General features: G+C 40.0%; 2 protein-coding genes across 3 annotated transcripts; one reads left to right on the top strand and one right to left on the bottom strand.

The window, feature by feature from the left end:
• The first annotated feature begins 371 nt into the window (after positions 1–371).
• Positions 372–19199, top strand: inpp5l (inositol polyphosphate-5-phosphatase L). The gene is made up of 16 exons (XM_039620978.1): positions 372–897; positions 6194–6235; positions 7038–7138; positions 7418–7505; positions 11317–11380; positions 11925–12028; positions 12262–12314; positions 13493–13612; positions 13813–13897; positions 14001–14096; positions 14186–14260; positions 14546–14619; positions 14710–14821; positions 15996–16064; positions 16159–16214; positions 17281–19199. Exons 1-15 carry the CDS (start codon positions 838–840, stop codon positions 16201–16203), a joined length of 1188 nt encoding a protein of 395 aa, XP_039476912.1. The 5' UTR covers positions 372–837; the 3' UTR covers positions 16204–16214; positions 17281–19199.
• Positions 19200–20716: 1517 nt separating this feature from the next.
• nkx6.3 (NK6 homeobox 3) lies at positions 20717–23211 on the bottom strand. 2 transcript variants are annotated; one of them, XM_039620523.1, is made up of 3 exons: positions 22389–23211; positions 21670–21839; positions 20717–21303 (listed from the first exon to the last, which is right to left on the bottom strand). In XM_039620523.1, exons 1-3 carry the CDS (start codon positions 22843–22845, stop codon positions 21073–21075), a joined length of 858 nt encoding a protein of 285 aa, XP_039476457.1. In that variant the 5' UTR covers positions 22846–23211; the 3' UTR covers positions 20717–21072. The 2 variants fall into 2 exon arrangements, with proteins under 2 accessions (XP_039476457.1, XP_031615312.1); XM_031759452.2 differs by having other exon boundaries at positions 22431–23211.
• Between the last annotated feature and the right edge of the window lie 1943 nt (positions 23212–25154).

The following is a 25154-nucleotide window of genomic DNA, read 5'->3' as shown; positions in this document are numbered from 1 at the left end:
ACTTCCTGTTTTGTGTCTTTAGACAACGAGACTGTGGTACGCTGATTTGCGAGTTTAAAATCCTTTAAAGTCCTTTTTTTTTCAACAACAACAACTTTATGTGGTGTATAAATTACATGTTAGGTTATAACACCTCACAAATCATTGTTGTAATAATGTAATGCTCAGTGTGGTTAAGGGGGGGTTGCGGTTAGTAAAAGCTAGCTGTTTAGTACAGCAAGTCATGTATGTATGTAAAGGTTTCTGTGACATTCAAATGCTGTGAGATTATCTCCAGGTGATTTTATTATTGAGTGATGGTTGGCTTATCACTGATAAACTTATTGTATGGAATACAGCAAACCAGCAGCGATCGGAGCAAATGGGCGGAGCGCCGAGAGTTCATAACGCAACACCGCCCGCTTGCAGAAGGCTCTTCGAGGGTTTGTCAGCAACAGATGCCCAGTCCAGGCTGCTTAAGAAGCCCTCCTAAGAACCTACTAGTCCAATTAACCCCGAGGAGGCGGAAATCCACACGTCTGGGCGGGCAGTTACACAAACTTGTTACCTGCTCCCTGACTCCACGACGATGATGAAGACGAGCGCCTCTCTGCAGGGGTACGTTAACCGTGCGACACCGAAGCCCGCTATCAGCAAACGAGTTGGACCAGAAGCGGGAAGGCGTCCGTGAGACTGAGGGATAGCTGCTAGTCGCCACTCAGACTCTCTCTCAGATACTCACACACATTATAAGCCTCGGTAAGCTCCTGCAGAGTTGATCGCAGGCCTGCATGAGCATCACTGGCGACGCTGCTGCTGCTACTACGGAGTTTCCTCGGGACTGCTCGCGTCGTTAACATGGAAACGTTCACCGATGTGCTGCTTGTCACCGCAAACGTCGGCTCGCTCTTTGACAATGTAAGTAGAATGGCATCACAATTAAAGTCACACCATACTTAAGGTACAGTCAGAGGATTATATAAACGCTAATAGGCTCAAGTAAGCCGGTAGGAGGGTGTAGGGTAGGAGGCAAGTGTTTTTTTAAACATTGAATCGGCTACATTGCTAGCTTACATCATAGGTATAAGGATGTAAGCAGTGAGCTGAGCTCTTCTGGTGTTTTATGTTGTTTTTTTTTGTTTGTTGTTGGGGTTTTTCGGTAATTCACGTACATTTGCTTCGTAATGCGACGCTTTCAAGTTACCAAGCAATGTTTCCTTATCAGCTGTCAGCAGCAGATACTGTTAATTAAAAGGAAACAGTCAAAGTTCACTCATAATTAGACAAGCTACCTGTTGGACCCGTCACGTGCCAGACTGGAAGGGGTGGCTGCAGCTCAGGCGGCAGAGCAGGTCACCTACAAATCGGAAAGGTGGTGGTTCAATTCTAGTCTGCATGCCAAGTATCCTTGGCAAGATGCTAAACTCAAGTTGCTCTCCGATACATCCATCGGGGTGTGAATGTTAGATAGAAAGAGCGTGCTTTTCTTAATGAGGGAAGCTGCGTGAAGTGCTCTGATAAAGTAGTTATATCTACCAGTCCTATAAGAAACAGTCCTTTTACCGTTTACCAAATCCTTCTGAACCCGTCTGCAACACCCAGACATGAAAAATAACAACACACAGGTCAACTAAATGTTGTCATTCAGAAGTGTGTTTTTATTTTTATCCGTTTACAGTTATGCTTGCAATTAAATTACATATTCATACTGATAATAAATAGTGAATAGACCTCTTTAACCGTTGCCATGTTAACATGAAGTAACAAATTGCTTTTTTTCCGATAAAAATAAAATAAACAACAAAAGTGCAGTGTAAACAGGTAACTGAGAAAGAATAAAAACAAAAACACCTCCAACAACAGCATACCGCGCAATTTACATGGTGGAAAAGGAGCAGGAGGAAGTATAAACTTATTTAATCATACCCACTTTTGATGCTGTTTGATAATGATCAGCTCAGCATCTGTGCACACACATGTACAAACCTAATGATCTCCATACACACAGACGCATACATAATGCAGTGCGCAATGCACAGAACAAAACATCAAGTTGCATTGAGTGTTGGGCATAACTCATTCCAAAGTAAACTAAGGTCAGCAAAGGTTTAATAGAGGATTGCAGGTTACATAAAGTTTATAACAGATTTAGTCGCAGACGGTGATTTATTGCCAGGGATGTTAACTCATTTGAGTTACCATCCTTGGCATCCTGTCAATCTGCAAAGGTAGCTGTGCCTTTGCAGGGGTCCTCCAGATCCTCTATGAGGGTAATGAAGATTGCAACCACACTATTTGTCATCAATCCCAGGTGTAAAATCACTGCTTATGATGTCACTACTGGGAAAGTGTGTTTGTTTTGTATTCAATACTCAGTTTATAGCAGCCTTATAAAACATCAGAGATTTAGAACGCCATGGTAGCTCTGTGAGTCTGCAACACCATGTAAGTTGCACTTTACAGCCCAGTCTCACTTTTTTGCATGTATTCAAAAACATACAGTAAAACCACCTCTTTAAACACAAGATTAAATAATTTAAACTGTAATTTAACTGTTCCAACGAGTTCCAGCACTTTCTCTGTTTTACCTCGGCTTTGCTTAACTTTCAGACAGTGCAGGGAGGAGAGCTTTTAGACTCATGGAAATTTGGCTCAGGACCTGTTTCCGGTTGCCAGACCTTGCTCCAATGAAAACATGTCAGGTCCCATTGTGGGAGATATGTAAACAGATGAATATCTTCCCCGGTGGACTTGAACTTTTCTACTTACTTAAGCCCTCTCATTTCTATAAACAAACACTCCTAAATTATTCACCCAACTTTTGGGTGAGAGCAGGACCTCCAGCACAAGACAGAGTAAATCCTTTCCCTTTGCAGTTCTGGGCTGGCTTAGTGTCCTGTTAGAGACATTAAACTCTCACCGATATTTAGTGCCATCTTGGCTACCATGTTTATTACTGAGCTTGTGTAATGACTAAATATATACATATTTATATATTTTCCTTGTATAAAAACAAATGCCTTCATTTTCAGTCATTCCCAGCTGGGATAGGACAGGATGTGGTCACCACTCTGTGACAACACCAATCAACTTAATCAGCCTGTTGAATTCAATCAATCAATCAAAATTTATTTCTATAGCACATTTAAAAAGACCACAGCTTCACACAAGTGCTGCAGTGCGGATTACAACAGTAGACAAAGAAAAGAGTTTAACGTCTACTATGCCTGCTGTCTGACAGTTTGCTTATTGTTCTGGTCAGAAAGAAAAAAATTAAGTGTCCAATTGGTTGTTGTAAGTTTGCCTCATCCAATTTTTAACGTTGTCACCCCTATAGAAAGTATAAATTAAAAGTATGTCAATTAAATGCGAATGTATTACAGCTGGTGGACAGAGTGTTTGGAGAAAGGCTGACGTGGGAGGAGTCCTTTCGGTCATAATGGCTGAGTTGCTGTCATCACTGGCATGCAAATGCAGTATGCAAAGTCATTTCTCAGGTGCTTGGAAAAAAACCTGGCCTTGCAGGAGACCGCATATTATTCTGCGCCTACTCTGGGCTGTAAATCCAATAGTGTCACTCTAAGAAACTACATGATGAAAGTTGGTATTAATTGATGAACTATGAGAGTGAAGATTCTGGCAAAAGAAACAACTGTTTTACCTGGTAATACCAGCTACTAGGTATACAAGTTAACAAAACACGACCTTAAACAACAACAACAAAATCATGGGATGAAAGCAGATTTTTATTTGATCAGATGGGTGGATCAGTATTGTCGGGGTACAGCAACTCACATGTAGCATCTAAAATATGCCTGCTTTTCTAAACCTGGAAGCACCGAACCTGTTTGGCTTCTTTAGCTGTGTATAAGGCTTATCTGCTGACTTTTTTGAGTAACATTTTACTATTAAACCTGAATATCAACTGTCTATGAAAAAAGACACAGACCTTCATAGATGACAAGCTGATGTTGGCTGGACTGCAACAGGTGCAGCTGTACTTGTACATGGTGCAGGATAATGTTTCCAGGAAATCCCTAATGTTTATGTTAACCTGCTCAGAGTTTGAGATGACTTCCTGACTTCCATTTGAGCTGATTATCCATTAGCTGGTATGGCAGTGCAATTTTAAATACAGAAGCTTTTCTTTGTTTTGCATCTATCAAAGGTTGCTACTTCTATGTCCCTTCTGTTGGGCAGCATAAGTGAGCAAAAATAAATCATCATTTGATCTTCATTTGTGGACTCCATGTAAGAATTTGGTGGAATACTTGAAGCTGCAAGTTTTGTAACTCTTAAGCATTTAAAAAATATTTGACAATTTCTGTCACATTTACTAGTCACTTATTATTATTTTTTTTACTTTAACTTGCACTTGTAGCTCTGTGCATGTTTCCATGCATTTCTCTGTAGGGGACTTCTGTTGTCCCCTAGAGAGATTGTTCATATATCTTTCTTTCTTTCACTCAGTGTCATATTTTATCAATAATTGCAATCTTTCAGTCATAATTGTTTTTTCATAGGACGATGAAATGAGCATTTGCAACATTAAGTCAATGGGATTTAAAAAGAAACAATGTTTTAAAGCATATATATTTAAAGCTGGATAGTAGAATGTGATGCCCCTCAATGCCAGATAGATCAGGCCAAGGACTGTACGACTAATCTGGCACATGAAATATAAGCTATTGTGAACCAAGTGTCCTGTTAGAGTCATACATAGCAGTAAAATAAAGAATAAATAATTTTATAAAATAAATAATTAGTTAACTCTAACAGAGGTCTGTGAAATTTTCTTGACTGCAAATTGTAAAGCAGTGTATTTAAAATTAAGTACACCCCTACTGCTTCCATAGCAGGAGGTAAGTAGCTGCCAGGTGCTGCTGAATAAATGTACTTGATTAACTGATCATCAGCAAGTGTGAGGACCTTGTAAAGGAAGATGTTCTGATATATGTTAACAAAGACAGACAGTTTGACAGTTTCAGATTCTACAAGCCTCAGTTAGCAGCACAGCTTTGGTTTGCAAATTTGCATCTCATCAAACCACAAGATTTCTTGACCAATGTCCTTAAGAAAGACCAGAGCAAAATGAAGATGTTTCGCCATCCACAGCGCTGCATTTGACAATAACCAAACACAGCGTATCAGCAAAGAGCTCATACAAGTTGTCATGCACGGCGGTGGAGGGATGATGATTTGGGATTCTTTTGCAGAAAGAGGTCGTTTGGGCCTTCATTCATTGAGCCATTAACTCTACTGTATGCAAAAGTATTCTACAGTCAAATGTGAGGCCATCTGTCTGACAGCCCAGACTGGGTCATGCCGCAGGACAATGATCCCAAGCAAAGCAGCAAATCTCCAAAATGACGTGAGAGACTGATAAAGTCATGATAATGATTATATTAAGTTACTTCTGCTAAACGTGCTCTTACCAGATATCTACTTGGTTTCTCACACACTCGTTCTGCATTTTGCTTTCGTTTTTTGTTAAATAAATAATTCCACAGTGTAATATGTAATGTGCAGTTGTCTATAGGGGATGGTATTTAAATAATCTTTGAACCTGCTAACTATTTTTATTATGTACTAGTAAAACGTCAAAACTGAGAGAGAGTGTTATTTATTTTACTGTGATTGCAATATTTTTAGTCCTTTAGCTTTGAACATTTTAAATAGTTGAAGATTAGACTAACCCTGTTTCTTTAATTTGGTCTACTTATGATATAAAGCAACATTTAATATCTTTAAAATGTATTAATTAGTGGGTATGGTAATCATGGAGCAATTCAAAAAATGATGATATCAAACTACGTTGTCCACAATAATACTGCTATCATGGCACTGTGATTCTGTGATAATTGAGACATTGCAATAGCAGTTATATATGATTATATCTGTGCAAGTGAGGGAGAAAATAACATTTGAAAGGAAAAAACATAAATTAAGTATCTATTGTGGTGTCAGTGTTATGAGTTTCTTCTTCTTCGCTGCAAATTGGTTATCCTCTGCTGCCTTTAGCCTCACGATCTGTGAAATTTAAATAGGGACATCATGTTATCATAGATTAAAACGGGAAAGTAAATATTATCTATTTTTGGCACCTACAAATAAATACCCTATGAAAAAAATTCTGATTTCTAGATTTACTGAAAAAATTGTGTTAATCTGTGCCCAAATTATATGTTTGTTTGTTTGTGTTTACATTTCATAGGTCGGTGAAATTCAGAGTGAATGGTTAAAACAACTGTACAAGGTAAGCTTGAGCCTCTGTGTGTTGCAATAATATCACAGTTTTCAGAATGTGATATATCTGGGGGGTTTTAGGAGTGTATGGCCACTTCTAGGAAGCGAAACCTGTGTTGGTTCTGGCCACTGTCCTATTATACAGTTGTAATTACTGATAACATATCTGCAGAAGGACTAACACAGATAGTCAGCAACAGTAAACTTTCACCTGGCCTCCCTTCATGGATGTAGTGTTGAAATTCAAACATCACTAAAGCATATGCTCTTTAAAAGACAAATTGAAAGGTCAGATATTTAAGATGTGCTGATTAATTTGCATTGTCCACACATTGGACATACTTTATGTGTCTTGTATTTCAAATTAAGAGTCTTCCCTGGAGAGAAATCCTTAATTTTTTAAACTGGATTATATTATGAAACATTTTCAGGAACATTTTGTGGAAAATGCTAGTGTTTTAAAAAGGTTTTATGTAAAGAAATGACATCCTTCAAAAGCAGCAACATGTGAGGATGATGATGTAAAGCAGATGAGGAGGGATAGGCAAGAAGAGATATGAGAGACATGATCTTTTCATGAAGTCAGTCTGATGTGGTTACACAAATTTACGGAAGGAACCACAACTCAGCCGTGTGCATGCATGTATGTCATTGGTGCAATCCAGTACTTAAACTGATAGCATTACCAGCCTGACTCTAAAGGACAGTTGCCTTCATCCTGTAACAATCATTATTGACCTTCTACACGCCTCAGTGCTCTTTAGTGTAAGCATATACATTGCACTGAGAGTGTTTGCTTTGCTTTATAACAGACTATCCAGAGCTACAAGCCACAGTTCATTGCCCTGCACTTCCAGGAGGTGGGAGGAAAGGACTACATGTTAAACATGGGCCATGCAGAAGACTTCTTCTGGTAGGATTAATATGCTGATTATAATGAATTTTGCCATTTTCATTGACTCATTGTTGTCAATTAAACAGTTCCTTATAATGTGTCAAAAAAATCAAAACCATCCACAGTTTGGTATCATTTGAGAAGTGAGAACCAGTCAAGCCATTACATCTTTTTTTTAAAAATATACCATTAATTGATGGTTATATAGTTATAGTCAGAAGACTCTTAGATTGTTAGGTCTGTATACAAAGAAACCTCCATTGCAGTGATCATACTTCTTTGCTCTGCTGTTACCAGGACCCTCGAGTCCAGTGAAGAAATGAAAGACTTTGACAGGTCTTGCATTTATGTGGACAACCAGTTCAAAGTAGAAGATACCTTCACGGTAAGAAACTCAACTCATACAGAGTAGTTGCTGTGTGTTTCCACTAGATGGAGTTCTCTTACATGTTACTGCACAATGATAACTGGATGCAGTCAATGCACTCTGCTGGGGAAAATCAGAAGTTTCTGAGTGACGCGACACAGTCTCAGTATTGAATTACATTATTTTTACATTACAGTTTTTAGGATAACTCCAAAAATACTTTACTATATATTTAATGTTGTACTAAAATTTAAAGAAGTTTTTGTAAAAAAAACAAACAAAAAAACAACCAACCAAACAAACAAAGCTTATCCTGGGCACATGCCAGTATTCATTTTAAGTCTTGATATAAAACACATTGTGAGCCCATCCATCTAGTTTTTTTTATCCAGTTCATTGTGGTGGATGTTCTGGAGCCTATCCCGACTGTGGGGTACCCCGAGGATGGGGTTCCAGGGGTAATACACGGAGACAGATCAGTTAACCTAGCATGTATGTTTTTGGAGAGAACCCACTCAGGGGAAATTATACAAGCTCCACACTGTGCCGCCCCACAATTTGACTATTGCACACTTTTCATCAGGTTGTCTTCAAAATGAAAATGATAAAAGTCACGTGAAGTCATCTAAATTCTGTTGATATTTAGTTGTAATTGTATACAATATACCACAATAAATTGTGATTGCCACAGACTGCCCAAACAGACTTTTCTCTGAGTCTAACTGATATTCTGATCATCGTGTTAAAGACCAGAACACTACAAATAAAATCTGCTGAAATCTGAACATACTCTAGTAGTACTTCTTAGCTGGAGTCAGTTTTCAGTTCACTGCACAATGTTAAATGTGCAAAACAACAGCCTTGTGTAAGTGACATTGATCTCAAAGATGAAGCACAAAACAGCACTAAAGCTGTTGCACAATATGAGCACAGGGAGAGGAGGTGCTCTTAAAGACAGGTCTGTTAAATCTCATGCTGCTCCCTGCATTTCTTAATGTCAGGAGCTGAATCCTTGGTCTTTTGTTGGAATGCTGTTCAGTCACAGATTAAGCCTCATTGTCCACACCTTTTATGAAAGACGTTTTCTGTATGCACCTTTTTTTTATTGTCCTCATGTAATACAAACAAGCTTTTAATATCTTTCTTAGAAAGATATTAAAATGATTTCTTAAAGTTCATAGTAGCTTTTAACTGGTTCAGCAGTATTAGTTTCCTAGAAATTTTGCCCCTAGCTGGAAGTGCAAAAGTTGTGACTCACCCCTCATTTTTTATTTCGCTTTCAAGGAACCAGACTTTCTTGTAATTTTTTAAAAGTTGTTTGAGCAATAGTTCTCCAGGTTTTCCGAAGAGCTTTTAAAGTTTTTCTTTAGTCACTGGCTGCTTTTTTCTCATTTTCAGGCCAGTCCTTGAACCTGATCATTTTCAGGGCAATGTTTGTTAAGCTTCTTAACAGTGACCTATGAATCATTCAAGATTTTAAAAAGCAATGAAATTCAAGGGATAAGCCCGTCTTATGTCAACACATAACAGACAGCTTAGCAAAGAACCAGTTTTAAATTGTAACTTTAGGCACTTTGTTACTAGCAGTCTGTTGCAAAAGCATACTATTTGTTTCTATTTTTGTATCAACAAGTTGATTCCGAAAAAGCTATGAGCCGAAACATGTCTCGGCATACTGTGTAGAGAGGAAACTGAACAAGTGGAAGAGTCAGGCAAAAAATCTATATACAGCAGATCAACAGCATCAAGCAGTCAAATCAATTAATGTTATTTATACAACACTAAATCACAATGAAAGTTGCCTCAAAGCTCATATATTGTAAGATAAAGACCTTACCTTGCTTCAGATGGATATGTCAGTATGTACAGAGGAGGTCAGGAGAGAGGAACAACATTGAGTGTCTACTGCATGTAAACCAGGGGGAGGCTTTGTCAAGATCTGGAACTGCATTTTGGCCAGTGGTGTTGGACAGATTTTGGGCTTCAGCATAATTGAAGATGTGTGAGATCATCTTGACAGAGACCAAAACAAAAGGCAGCCAACATCCAGAGAAGAGCTTTGAGTGTCCTCCAAGAAGCCTGAAAAACTATTCCTGAAAACTACCTAAGCTTGTGCTCACACCAAATATTCACTTTCAAGCTGTTTGAATAGTTCAACCTCTGTTTTTTCCATGCATGCTTGCACATTTTTCAATAAATCGCGGTGCCTTTTTCCCACTTTCTTAGCAAAATAGAAAGAAAGGACAGTCAGCTCAAGACTTTTGCACGGTCGAGTGTTTTTTAAAGTATTAACCCACACTCCTCCCAGGTGATACCCTCACACTGAACGTTTGACAGTAGGGGTCAATGGCTGCATCTGTAGACTGAAGGTGCGTGAAGTAAAAAAGGGGAAACTCAATGGCCAGGTGAGAGTAGAGACAGGCCAAAGTCAATACATTTAACTCTAGATTAAAACTATTGATCCCAGCCTATTTGTACACAATAAATAAAGTGTGCTGGGGGGGCAGAAGACAGCCGGGACTAAGTTTCCTCTGCACTTGAGTGTTTGCACCCTCCGCTGTTTGCCCTGAGAGGGTTGCAGCCACCCCACCCCACCTAATGCCTCATTCTCATTTCGTCGGTGCCACCCGTATTGATTTTCAATTTGTTTCCCCTTGGCTGCGATCATCAGTTATACGGCCATGAGAGAGTTTGGGGAGGGGTGGTGGGTTCTCTTTTCAGAGAGGTTGCAGAAGCAGAGGGGGCAGACTTGCATGAATTCCCAGTACAAATGGTGTTTTGATAAAAAATCACTTGTAAGTCAATATTTTTTTATTAAACTGTGCACAAACCTGATTGATGAAGATAGGTGTTTGGCAGAGTATGTGGAGGAAAACGAGGAGGGAAATGTGCCTCTGTGTGTGCCGACGTGTGTGCACATACTTTCCAGTATATAACATTGTTACTAATCCAGCATAAACAAAGCGAAGAGTGTTGGCCATCTGATGTTTTATGACTTGTTAGAGTACACTTCTAATGCCCCAATTTTGTGAAAAAAGTGCCATCATAACTTCAGTGGGGACTCACTTCCTTCCTGAGTCTACAACAGGCTTTAAATACAAGTTAAAGAGAATTTCAGACTCAGTTAAATAACTCGTTGCTTAAATCTTCATTCAGACAAGTTGGTCACCGACTGCAGTTCGCTGGAGTCAAACACAGAGATATATCTAATTTTATTTATTGTGGACAATTTTGGCACTGAAGATAAATGAATTCTTCAGGGAGAAATTTCTCATGTAGCGGCTGGATTTGTGTGTGTGTGTTTGGGGGGTGTCTGTCACGGCGGTCTGTCACGCCCTGAGCCCTCTTGAGTGCCGGCTGATTTTTCTTCAGCTCCCAGTTTGCAGCAGCGGTGTTGGCAGACAGTGGGCTCACTGCTTAATACCTTTTAAATGGTTTTAATTTTCTGTCTTTATTGATTTCACCGGCTGCGATTAATCAGATCAGTGGAGCAGGCAGTTAGTACATTAAAAATTGTCAGCCCCACGTCAGGGATGATTGGGTACTGAAGTGTGCGTGTCTCAGAAGCAGCGCGTGGATGTGCTGTGCAGTTATACGTCCCCTCGGAAAGAGTTTATTACTTAAAGTTTGCCATCTTTTTGGACAGTAACAATGCACTGTGTCATACATTTCCAGTGCACAAAGCATACCATGTGTTCTTGCTTTCTTTTAAGAGGATCAATGAAACCAAAAGCATCTGCAGAATGATTAAAAGTCCAGTTTCACTATCATTTTTTTGAAGTGGTTTACCTGAAACTGATTGTAACTGCTATATCTTTTCTATTTACAGGCTTTGGGGAGCATGTACTTCATCCACAAGACACTGAAAAATATACAACAGTATGACTTTCATGGTAAAAAAAACCCACAACGCTTACATAGATTTCCTATTTCATCATTCATCATGTTGTGCTAAATTTAGTTTCTTTTCCAAACAGAAAGTCTTGGAACGCACCAATGGTTATTACTCAATGCATTGTTTTGATAGAATCCTCCCGCCTTTGGTGCTGTCGGTTGTGCTGTTGCAAAATCCTTGTCGGTGTTTAATTGTTGGACATTTCTCTGGCAAACTGTGCTGGCAGTTTGAAGGCTACTTCTCCTATTTGCAAAGAACTCGAATTTAAAGTGGAGCGGCTATTTTGCTGTTGCATAGTCCAGTCACGTTAGACGTGAAAAAGCTCCTCAGAAAAGCTTATGGAAGGACCATAAACATCCCGAAGCTGCCACTCGCTGCGTGGCCCGAAACGATTGTTGTTCGCCGAACACAGTCTAATGGCCCGCTTATAGATTTGCTCATCATGTATGCCGCTCTGATGAGGTTAACACCAGTTTATTGATTGCTGTTTGCATGTTTTCTCACTCTTTTACATGTCACCTCCTTGGCTCTGCCTCTCACAGTTAAGAATTTTAAAGCAGTGCTGGAGAAGAACAGGTATATGGGCTCTCTGGACAGGGTCACCACCGTGGAGAAAGAAAAATTCCCAAAGAATTTCTGGCCTGATGTGAGTATGTATGCATGACTGTGCATCTGGGTATGCCTGTCGGGAGGGGCAAACATGGGCCAAAGGAGATGTTGGGACAAATGAGTCTACTGGGGCTTTTGGGGGGCCGTCTGCCTGCTCTGACAGGGTGATGAGACAAATTATGTGCAAGAATCAATAATTATCAATTTAGCCCTTTAAAGACACAGCTCACTGCTGTTTAGTGACTCACTCCAGTTTTTCCTGTGTTGCAGTTCAAGTGGTCCAGAAAGGGCTTCATGAGGACCCGCTGGATTATACACAACCAGTACGTAACAAACATTCACCTTCGCCGTGATGCACCAGCAGGGTTGAACACACTTTCATGTGTGGCTGTTTGGTGACTTTTTGGAAAAATACGTTTACAATAAAAACAGCACCCTTGGGAACAAATATGTAGCCTGTTTTTAAAAGATCGGAAAAGCAGCGTAGAAGATTGTTATGAGCCCAAAGTCCTTGACTGACTGTCAAAGTTAAATAAATAAAAAAATGTCCCATGGGTCAATGTTCAGATAAGACATCACATCAGAGGGCTGGGTATACATTTCACTGATAGTACCTAACCTTTGATAATAATTAAAAACAATGTTATTAAATCATATTTGGTATGTCCACATTGGCTTTGTCCATCTTTTACAGTATTTGGTATCAGTATGTTTAAGCTCCTATAATATGGAACCATAACTGCTGGAGTTAAAGCAACTGTTAGCCACTATGTCATACTTGTTTTTAAAGCATGCTTCGGCATCCCTCAGTAAACTGAAGGTCAAATATTGTAGTTCCTCGAAGACAAGCAAATAAAATTTTACTCAGTAAACATCTAAGAGGACATTTAAAACCTACTTTGATCTATCAACGCTGATATAAAACAAACAGTGAGGCTCACATTCAGCTGCTCCGATGACCTTGTGGTTTCTTATCATCCAGTTATTAATATCTTCTGGGTTGTGTTTTGACACAAATGTCCTCTTTACTTCACTGGTTAAACTCACAGAATATAAATAATTAATGTAATGTGGTGCTCTGTTGGGAGCTGAGACTCAGCAGGATGGTGGGCAGGGTTTTAATTTCGTAGTAGCAGTCAGTATTTGCTCTGCTGTGTTGTTACCTTGGGACTGGAACAACAGGAGCTCAAAATCTAATGTACCACAGCATCATACTGTGAGTCAACACAGCTCATTTGTGAGATGCTCATTAATTGCTTTCTGGTGACAGCCTAAGAAAAGGAGCCAGCGAACTGCACTTGTTTGTAGACTGAACATTAACCCAAGTGTGCTCACTGATAAGAAAGCTCCTGTAAATGACACCTGTTATTGGCATACAAACTCACATACACACCTATCTGATGTCAGGCTTTGGAGTTATCGGATCGTTTCGTGTTTTTCTCCCTCCATCTGCCACAACTCACCCTCTTTTGCCTGTGTGTGTCGGGGGGTGTTTTCACAGAGGTCTAGACCTGGTAAATGTCCACCTGTTCCATGATGCCTCTAACCTCATTGCCTGCAACTCCAGTCCTTCCATTTACTCAGCCAACCGCAATAACGCTCTCAGATATGTCATCAGCAGGTGAGATTAGCAGCTGCACGCTACTGTGTGAAAACATAATATTCAAAATCTGCTATCATGTAGCTCCTCTTATCCAGTGAATTAGCATTTTAACAGAATCAAGAGAAACATGTATGAGAATTTCCACACATACAAAGTACATTTGGATTAAGAATTAAAACCCTGTGTGATGACTTAAGGTAGTATTTTTATTTTTCCAGGATATCAGACAGTCGGCAAACTGTGCTGCCTTTCTTTTTGTTTGGAGATTTCAACTTCCGTCTGGATACACTTAGTCTGGTCCAGGTATGCAAGAGCTTTCATTTTTCCCAAAGTTCAAGTGATGCAATCATGTACCAGTCTGGAATTTTGACATAAACCCTCTCTGTCGTTTGTGTTTTTTGACCAGGATTTGTCCACTGCTGCCGATGTGCAGACGGTGAAGAAGGACAGCAGTAACGAAGTGCAGAGAATCATATATGAAGAAAAGGATAACGACCACCAGGTGACTGGAACAAGAGAATCTCGTTTAAAAAAAAAGGCCAGAATAATCTGCTTCAAACGTAACTTTCTCTGTCTCCTTTTCACCTCTAGGTTCTGCTTCGAATTGAGGAGAAGCTTTTCGCCTACCTGCACCAGGCGGTTTTCAGAGAGGACAATGGCAGAGCAGTAAGAACACAATCTCACCTTTCACCCATAAAGATATCATCAGTTGCACTACTGAGAAACTCAGGGGAAACTTAGTTTGACCTGTCTTCACAGATTTTAGATTAGATTCCATCAGGAGGAATACTTCATAGAAATGACAGCGCAGTAAACACAAAAAGGGAGAAACATTAGTAGTAGTAACCCAAATTATCCCCCATGTTAAATCTGCACTCGCTCACATCATGCTTGTTTTTCATGTGCTGACGTTTGTAGTCATTTGTAACCATAATGGCTTCTGTCCCTCAGCTTTTGAAATATGACAAAGAAGTGGCAGCCTTCCATGATGTTATTAGGGAAGAGGACATCATGTTTCCACCAAGGTACGACCTGTAACTCTGCTACTTGCTGCAAAATTCTGCCATTTACTTTTCATGCTTTAAGATTTTTTTCCCCTCTTGTGTTGTGCTCAGCTACCCATACAGTGAAGAGCATGCTAAACCAACTCAGTACATGAACACTCGCTGTCCTGCCTGGTGTGATCGCATCCTTATGTCACATACGGCCCAAGATTTAATCCACAGGGTGAGTCTTTGTCACGCTTGTTGTTTGTCATTTTACATCCACACAATCTCAGATATAATCTCTGCTAATTGATAATACTACACACAGAGATTATTAAAGGGTTATATTTAACTAAAAGTATATTTGTTTTCAGATAGGATCAGAAAGCACCCAGTAGCAGATCCATGCTACTTCTGCCATGTTAGTTATACAGCTTTGATTTGTAGCATCACATCATTTCTTGATGACAAACATGAACACAATTTGATGTAATATGTGAGTTAGCATGACGTGTTAAGGAAGCTCTTTAGCAAGCTAGCCAACCAGCATATCCACAACAAATGTGTTTCTAGCAATAACATTAGTTCACAGCATTTTAAGGTTAACCAATTGTGCTGCATGACTCTGACTCTGGTTAGTTTGTAAACCTTTGCTAATAGTGACGGGTTAATTTACCAGCCAGAGCAGCTCTAGGGGTTTAAATAAATTAGCTAGCATTATCTATTTAAGATAGTGTTTCGCTACAATATGTAGCTTGCAGTTTGTCTGTTTTTGCAGGAAAGCTAATGTTAGCTAACAGATGGTGATAGCTGTGGTTGCAAAAAGACTTCTTTTCCTGTAGAAGTCTGTGAGCCAAAGTCTGTAAAAGTCCTGCTGAGTATTTGGGATTGTTCTGGATCATATTTTGAAATTGAGGATTATCTGTGGTGTAAAACTGCATGTTCATTGCATAAGAAGTTGTCAATCACAAGTCATTAGACAACGGGCTTCGCATACTTTTCTTTCTTGTCTTGTTTGTGATGGTCTGTGTTGTGTGGGAGACGTTGGCACAGCATGCAAGCACAGCATGGACCTCACTTTCTTCTGATTTTTCTAGAAAATTAAGACTTTTACAAATAAATCAGCACACAGGGTGTTAGAGGACACAGAGGAAGTCAGAGAGGGTCAATTTTTTTAATACTACATGACACTTCACTCACACACTGCCATTTTAAAAAAGTATTTACCTGGACACGGTTTTACATTCATGCACACATACTGTATAACCTTTAATATGTAATGTGATGTAAATCCACTACGAACATAATCCAGCCCACAAAAATGTGATACTCAAAATTTAACTTAATATAATTTAAGAAGAATCTGTTTGTTATGTCTACATATAAATGATCTTCAAGTTCATTCTTCTTTTCAGAGAGACAATGGTGAGAAGAGTGTTGTTTACAACACAGTGGGTCCTAATGTCTGTATGGGAGATCATAAGGTAACAGATTACATAAGCAGTGTGTTGTGCACATTGTGCAGGTCACAAATAGCCATGTGGGCTGACTCTGATGTGTTTTGTTTTTCTTCTCTAGCCTGTGTTCTTGTCCTTCTCACTGAAGACAAATGACCACATCTGATACTTCTAAATGTACCACATCTGATGTGTGTGTGTGTGGTAAGTGTGTTCCACTGTGTGTGTGTGTGTGTGTGTGTGTTCTGTACTGCATGTGCAAGTGCAGCTGAGTCGATGTGGTAATTCCAGTGAATGGATTCAGTGTGAGAGAGTGAGCACAGTAATCTTTCTCTGGTCCCTGGAGAGCCGTAACCCTACTGGCCCAGTGGAGTCGGGATATGAACTAAGAGTAATGCGTGCGGGACATAAGAGATCCTTTGTGCACATCGTAGTTGGAGTGCAGGCGATCTGCACCTTTGCTGATCTATGTCTATTGAATCCTCCTCACTGTCACTGTGGCTACACATTAGGTGCAATGCTGGCCTGCTTTTCATTAATTACCACACGGATGGCTGGCCGGAGACACATTCATTGTGCGGGGCAGCATATTGGCATTTTTACGGCCATGATTTTGTTTTGCTGCCATTTCAATTTATTTTTTTAAGGAAGAACTGCCTTTTCATGATTGTCCTTTTACAGAAAGCTGCAAAATGATGAGATCCACACAATGGGAGTGCTTGAAGAGGCTACAACCATCTCCTTTTGTGTTTTTGACATTTCAAAGCATATATTAGCCTACCGCTAGTACTTTCAGGCTACATTTTAGCTCATGCAAGGTGTGCTTTTTATGTAACCATTTACATTTTAAATGATACTAAAAATCATAGAGTTAATTTTACCTCATTGACCTGAGAAATGGCTTTTGCAGGAGAGTCAGTCACTAATTTAGACTTGATTTGCTTACAATGGCATTTAGATGTCTGAGCCCACTGTGTCCTGTATTTGCACTGTAATCCACACTGTTTGAACAGAGTTCTGTGGCTGAAGATCTGGTGGTGGAGCAGGTCGTCTACCGGTCGGTGGATTGATCCCCGACTCCTCCGGTCCACATGCTGAAGTATCCTTGGCCGAGATACTAAACCCCGAGTTGCCCCTGACGTATCCATCAGAGTGTGTTAGCTGTGTGAATGTGTGCGCTCGGCTACAACAATTAAAAAGGGTTTTGAGTTCTCATTTACAAAGTGTGTTTCTGTCTGCTGCAGGTCTGTAACCACAGCATCCTCAGAGGCTGATCGGTGTGATCGTTCTCCACTACAACCGTCCCATCAGCCACCAAAAATAAGCCAGCGTTTCACTCAGCCTCAGCTAAGCTCCCTGCCACACACTGTTGACCACAGTTCTTGTATCATGTAACCCAGATTTATCAGCACGTGTCAAGAGTTTTTGAGAGTTGTTCCTATTCAGCGCTTCCTGACGGATTTTTTTAAATGTCCCTTCAGCCCGAAACCTCGAACTCAGCGAGGATGATCCTGCAAGTCCTACCTGCAGCTGCACATTCATGAGATACATCAAGAATTTTTAAAATGATTTTTAGCTCAATTGATTTGATTTTACTGGCAGTGTCAAAAATAACCAAACTTTGTATAAATTTCAATTTACTCATTTCTTACTGGCCCTAACTAAAGGCATTTTTAAATATTATAAAACACCAGCTTAAGCAACAATTAACAAAAGATTCAGGAGAGTTCTGGGCATATAATGAGCCACAGTTTGTGTAGTAGTGGTATCTTGAAAAGGGAAATATCAAACCCTCCTGGTCATATGTGTATGCGCTTGTATTTAGTTTTTTTATGCTCTATTTAGTACATGTATCTTTGCTTTGCCATCACCATAGCATTTTTTAAATGACGAGGGAAGCACAGCTGTCTTTGCTTCCAGGTGTCATGTGTGGATGATCTCCACTGATAAAACATGATTTGTGACAGATTTCCTACTTTTTTCATACAGGTTGCTACTTCATACACAGCTCCAGCCGTGACAGATTGGATTTTTAATAGTGGTATTATGATTAAATGAAACTAGACAGGCAAAAGAAAAAGGCCAGTAACATTTCAGCAGCAGTGCTGGGAACTGAGTGGATTACCGCAGCATCCAAATGAACTTGTTATCTCTCTTATTTCCCGACCTGTATTATACACATTATACCAAGTGCTTTATTACATTGACTTTGCATTTCTTGGTCGATTAATTTGAGCTGTCCTCCCCCAGTTTGCTATGCAGGATGTCTGCTCAGACTTCACCCTGCTGCGGTCGGCTTCAGCCGTATTTCATTGCCAAAAAGAATCACGCTGTAATTATGCTGTAGTGTTTACCTACAGCTGTAGTTAAGGAGAGCGTCTGTTTTGATCACCTGGCATCAAATAAATTAAAATTAAAAAAAAAAAAATCCTGTGCATAATCACACCTGTGCAAGTGTACCCACACTCAACAGAGGGGGCGCTGTTTGCTTTTGAATTACTGCATTTATCTTTGATCGCTTGTCTCTTACTGCAGCACCAGTGTAGTAATGTCATGTGTGAGTTAACAAGGTTAAGGTTTTGACATTTTTGACTAATTGAGTGTCTTTAAAGTGTGTTTGTTGCTTTTTGGGTGTTTTATGGGAGAGCTTTTTCCTATATTCGTCACAAAAATGCTTTTTTTGATGCCCAGGTTCAGAACTTTGGCTTGATGTTTGTAAAGTGTGACTGTAGCCTCATCGCAACGAGAAAGAGCGACACAAATGTCTGTTTGTGATAAATGCTTTATCACAGGAGTGGAGCTGGTTATAAACACTACATTTGTGATATTTCACTTTTGCAAATAAAGTATCACCCTCTGTTGCACTTTTGTTTTTCGTTTTTTGGGGTTTACAATCAAGTCACGCCTCTTATGGGAAAGCTAAGCTTGTAAACTATGTAAATGACCTCATTTCCCGAGAGCAGTTAACCCTGACAGGTTAGGTAATGATCTGTGTACCAAGTTACTTTTTTATGACTTTAATGACTTATAAAAATCTTATAAATAAACTATATTCTCACTTATATTTGTATAAATCGTGCTAATGCTGACTTTTGTGTTGATCACATTAAAATAAAGGGCAGATGATGTCATATTTAGCCTGTCCAAGTAACATGAGCTTTACATGAGTGTCTGTGTGTGTTATTGCATTTAGTTACTGTAATAAACCTGCACTTACTTTGGGTCAGAAGAGCAAAATGACAGCTAAAACAGAGGAAGTATTAAACCTGCGCTTTAGACTGAGAATCACAGTCAAGATTCTTTCTTTTTTCACTTTGTGTTGATGCAGCAGTTGGAACCAGATCCAGATTAAAGGCCAGATAATAAAAAAAATACAGATAACATCAGTAACAGAGGAGACCAAAATATGTTTTTCAGAATAAAAGACTTGGACCCACCTCTGTCACTTTGACACTCAGATAAGAACAACCACATTTTTGACTGTTCACGTACGTGACTGATGTGAGGCTGAGCATGTAGGAGTTGGGTATTTTGTACTGGAACACTGAGGTATGAGAGGACGAACTGGTCCAACTGGTTAGCAATGCAGCGAACAAGCTCCAATTAAAAAAAGAAATTTGGTGGTCAGAGAAGGAATTCTCTCACCCACACATGAAGTCTGAACTTATGTGTCAGACCAAAACACATCTTCCTAAACACTTGCAAGAACAACTACCTTTTTTTCAGACTTTTCTTTGAAGCACAATGTGATTGTCTTAGCAGCGTTCCCATGCTTTTGTTCTGACACAGTCATCAGACCTGATATCCTGTCAGGTGGATAAACCACAGCCAGCTTCAAGTCACTGAGCCTAAATGGTGACCAAGCTGCTCTGCTAGTATTGATTTGAAGTTGAAATGGGTTGCAGAGGTCATTGTCTTCAATTAAGCCCCACCCCACTAGTAAATCACACTAGAATTGACCTTTGACCTTCTTTAGCTTTTGTGCCTTTGCTTTGGCCCCTTTAACCGTCCCTTCACAGCTACCACATCAGCATAACTCAAGACCCAAATTGTCTACATTTAAGTTTGATTTTTCACATTAAAAAGGACAAAAAAGACATGTCTGATAAATAATTAATAATAATTTAATTAGTACGGTAATTTTTTTTAATATCATACACCTTGATATTTTTACAGTGTGTTTAAAAAGCAAGTATGAGTACAAAGCAAAGTCAAAGACTTGGATTTGAGCCAACTTCAAGCTAAAATTTAATTAAAGCAAACAAACTGTAGACTTTTAAAACACTTTACAGCATGTCAGCACTGTCTGCTTACCTTTTATTGTTCCGGCCACCCGCACCCTCACTTTTAAAAAGTCTACCTTTCTAGTTTGTTGGCGCACATGAAACCGTATACGTTAGAATGCGTGATCATGTAACAGTGTTATATGATCACGCATTCTCTTCTCTGGCCTTTCTGTAACGATCACGGAAAATTTCCTTGTTCTGGGAAATTATACTCAAAAGTAAATTCAGTAGAAACGCGTCACATTGCCTTAATTTTAGCGTCTACTTTAGCGGTTTTTCCCGAAGTGCTTGGAGAGGTAAAGGCTCTGTGATCTTTGTGTTTGAAGGTATATAGAGTGTACTAAAGCATTTAGACAACATTGTTTTTTTATAGGTATGTTACACAAGTCACACAAGGATTTAGAAGAGCTTTATTTTGAAATACGCATAACTGAAAACGACCCAGCTGTTCAAAATTGGAGTGCAGGAATAACTTAAGGTTACTTTCTGTGACACAAGTAACAGTGTAACAAGCCAGAGATATAGATTTTTTTTTACAGTAACTTTTTAAAGCCTCTGCGTCAGTTGGACCGTTTAATGTTCTTTTGTCGGGCCTATTCCGATCATGCGTAACAGCTCAGCAATTAAACGTTGTATTGCAAACTAGTTTGAAATTTATTACAGCATGCATATGTGCTGAGAGAGTTTTTATGCCTGTACGTGTGTGTGTGTGTCTGTGCTTGTGTAGCCTATAGTCTGCAGGAAGTGCATCAGATGTGGTGCGGCCCGAGGCGAAGGACGGAGAAAGCCCTGCGGTGTTTGCGCAGCAGCAATCGGATCTTATCGTCGTCAGAGTCGGGGTCTAGAGGCTTGTTGTACTCCTCGTCCTCCACCTCATTCTCCGAGGCCTCTCCGGCCGGCCCCGAGTGGTTGGTCTGTGTGGAGCTGGGCTCAGAGGCGCTCTTCTTCCTCCACTTGGTGCGCCGGTTCTGAAACCAAACCTGAAAACACGACGGGGGAGTTGTCATCTAATTACTGTAGACCGGAGCCCTGCAGCTTATCGAGTTCATCTTCCTTTAAGCATTGTGTAACATGAAAACATATGGAAAAATAATCTGTGTCCCCATTTCTGCATGAGGGTGAGTATGTGCTGGTATATGATCTGCAGATTTCCATCGCTGCACTTGAATTTACACACGACATGTATGCTTTTTTTATGTGGCAGCTTTCAAAGCGAGACAGCACTACTGGGTATAAAAAAAATAAATATGCCACTAGGAATCTAAATCAGTGGAACTGCCAAACACAAACAAATAAAAATCTAATTTACACTCATCTCAAAAGTAAGCAGATTCTGGAGACGTTACCTTGACTTGTGATTCAGTCATTCCCAGAGAATACGCCAGTCTCGCTCTCTCTGGCCCTGCCAAATACTTTGTCTGCTCAAAAGTTTTCTCCAGAGCAAAGATCTGATGTCCACTAAACGTCGGTCTGGTGTGTTTTTTCCTGCTGGACATCTCCCCAAGAGGACCACTGCCTGAAAAAAAGTTCATTAAAGCATAAAAACACATTACATGAAACTGATGTATGACACAGGACTGAATGTTTCTGCCTGAAATGCCACCGCATTTTGGCTCATTGCTCAGAAAATAAAATGACCACATGTATATTTCCCTCATAGACTGCATGTATTTGTTGTTTGTAAACTGAACTGAAGTGAAATGGCTTCATTTGTGAATTAAATTAAACATAATTTTTGAATCATCTACATAATTAAATAAAATCTTTTAAATGAATATTTGACATAGTTATTGAATAAATTGTTTTTAAAAAATCTGTTTGTATTTTCCTTTAGTCTGCACAACTTTCAATAAACAACAGATTGTTATATTTTAATAAATGGATTTTCAATGTTTTAATACAAGAAGAATGAAAAAGTTTTAGTCATATCAAAAATCTAACCCTGAGTCTGAACTCAATAGATAACAGCTTTATAACAGTTCCGATTCTTGAAATTTATGTATTTACTGGATAATGTTTCCATTTTTAAAGTGAAAGACCAGAGTGCAATGACAGTGCTGAGGACCTGCTGCTGATGCTGAGCCCGCTCTGCAGTATTTAGACTCACTGTTGGTGCACTGCTGCCTCCCTCCTCTCCACTCACAGCTGCTTTCTGCCCAGCAGTTTACGCTGCGACTCTTCATCGGGCACTCGGCGCCGGGTTTGGAGAAGCCGCCCAGTGAGGAATTGTAGTCTCGATTGTAGTACATGGACGTGCTGGTGACAGAGGGGCCGAACCCCCCCATGCTGGAGTATCCGGGCAGCAGGGTGGTGGTGCCCGAGGAGCCCACCCCGACCATGGAGCGGCTCAGGATGTCACTGATGCCATGAGGTGTCCCTGGCTGCAGCTGGCTGTTCAGGCCCGGGCTGAGCTTGTAGAAGGAGTTGGGCATTGAGTACTGGCACACTGGTGCCTTGATGTCTGAGGGGAACTGGTTGAGGCTGTTGTTAAACAGGAAAGACCCCTGGATGTTTGGATCCATGGGAAGTGTGGTAACTCTGCCTCCAGGTCTTAGCAACACATCCAATGAGATCCAAGTAGAAAAAGAAATTTGGTGTCCAAAGAAGGAGCTCTCTCACCAGCAGATGAGGTCGGAGTTTGGTACCACACCCTCCGTCTCCAGATAGTCAAACAATTAGGAGCATGAGCAGCAAAGTCTCTGATCTCTTTGTCAAAGTTGCTACCACATCAGAAGAATAAACTTCACTCGCACATTTGATTTCTTCTTATCCACAGCTTGGCATGTGATAGCTCCATATCTGAAGTCTCCTGCGAGTCCTCTGGACACAGATTTTAGTGTTCTCCGAAAGACATATGCCTCCCGCTGGCTCCCTCCTCAGAAATCATAAATAAGCAGTATCTGGAAATGGAGTGGCACCTTGATAAAGATAGGCCACATTAGAATGCAGCTTGGGATTGGCCTGGGTCTAACAGCATTAATGCTGTTCTATTGGCTCCTCGGTGAAAGCCAAGCCTTTTATTGGAAGGCAGCAGATTAATAGTGTTTTGAACAGGTGGAGTGGGAACAAGTTGATTTTTTGATGGCCTGCCATGTGTGACCAAGTGTGGTGCAGCTGGAGTGAAGAGGAGGAGTGGAGGAAGGGTTCCCTGTTTCCTGGTTTGATAGCAGAACAGTCCAGTTTTGTATAAAGAAAATGTGAAATGTTTGTTGTATGTTATATAATTATAAAATGAAAAACAAAATATAAAGACTTGGTTTACAGACAGATATTCTTAAATCCATGATGTGTGAAGATTTGGTCTATCATTATTTATTTTCCCCTTTCCTATTCCTATTTATAAATCTATTTACCTCCACTGAGGCATTATCAGAAAGGTGATCAATCTAAGCACCACCCTTAGTCAAATATATACTCACTGGCCACTTCATTAAGTACACCTCTACAACTGCTGGTTAATACAAATATCTAACGGCCAGTTACAAGGCAGCAACTCAGTGAACTGAAGCATGTATACAAGATTAAGACAAACTGTTGAAGTTCAAAGCAAGTATCGAAATGGAGAAGAAATATGACTTACGTGCGTTTTAAAGGGACATGGCACAACCATCCCTAGGTTTCACAGAGAATGGTTTGGAACAGAGAAAATATCAGGGTGAAAGTACCTTTTTCATGTCAGAGGTCAGAGGAGAATAGCCAGACTGCTTTGAGCTGATAGGAAACCAATACTAACTTAAATAACAGTAAAAGAATGTAGGCCATCATCTGTGACTGCACAACATTTCAAACCTTGAAACAGATGGGCTGCAGAAGCAGAAGACCACACTGGGTTGACAGAGGCTACAATTCGTGAGCCTCGCCAAAATTTGACAGCCTGTAGAAACTGATCGCAAGAGATGGCTGCTCTTGCCTGAGGCTGGGCAGTCTCTCTTCCTGTTAAAATTCCATTTTTCCTTCTCACAGTCACCAAGTGCTTGCTCATAGGAAGTTGTCTGATTGTTGGGATTTTCTCTGTATTATTGTGAGGTCTTTATATAGCACCTTGACGCAACTGTTTTTGTGATTTGGTGCCATAGAAATGAAACTGGATTGAACTGAATTGCCATTATAAGATTCTGCTGAGACATTTGAAGGGTAGGGTCAGAATTTGGCATGAAAACAAAATGAAACCATGGATCCATCCTGGCTTCTTGTTGTTGTTGGTGTATTGGTGGGATATTTTCTTGGTTTTTAACCCCTTAGTGCCAAGTGACATGATTTAAACTCCACAGACTACCTGAGTGTTGCTGTTCACAACATTTGTTCCTTTATAACCACAGTGCACACATGTTCTGGTGGGTGTCACAGAGCTCAAATAATCTCAAACTGCTTTCTTGAACATGAAAATGAGTTCACTGTACTCACTTGGCCCCCGTAGTCACCAGATCTCAATCCAATAGAGCATCTTTAACATGTGGTGGAACAGGAGCTTTGCGTCATGGATGCACAGAAACTATGTTGCTGCAGATTTGACGGTGTCAAGTCAATATGGACCAAAATCTCAGAAGAACATTTTTAGCACCTTGTTGAATTAGGACACTGAGAATTAAGGGAGGAAAAAAATGCAGTAAAGTTGCTCCGGTGGCCCAGCATCTTACAGAGTTTCGCTTTAATTTGTCGCACATCTATATCTTTAATCTCTTTAAACAAAATGTGTCTTACACAGAGTTGTGAGGCAAAGGACATCGGTTAAATTAAATGCCATTTGATCACAATATTCACTGGCAAAATCTGATTTCTTATTTTATTTATCAGTGTAATAATGTGCCATGTAATCCACTCTGTTTTTGCA

Source organism: Oreochromis aureus, linkage group 12 (genome assembly GCF_013358895.1).
Source record: "Oreochromis aureus strain Israel breed Guangdong linkage group 12, ZZ_aureus, whole genome shotgun sequence".
Classification (NCBI taxonomy): Eukaryota; Metazoa; Chordata; class Actinopteri; order Cichliformes; family Cichlidae; genus Oreochromis; species Oreochromis aureus.
Note: the sequence above shows the minus strand (reverse complement) of the source record. Positions and strands in the feature narration are given on the sequence as shown.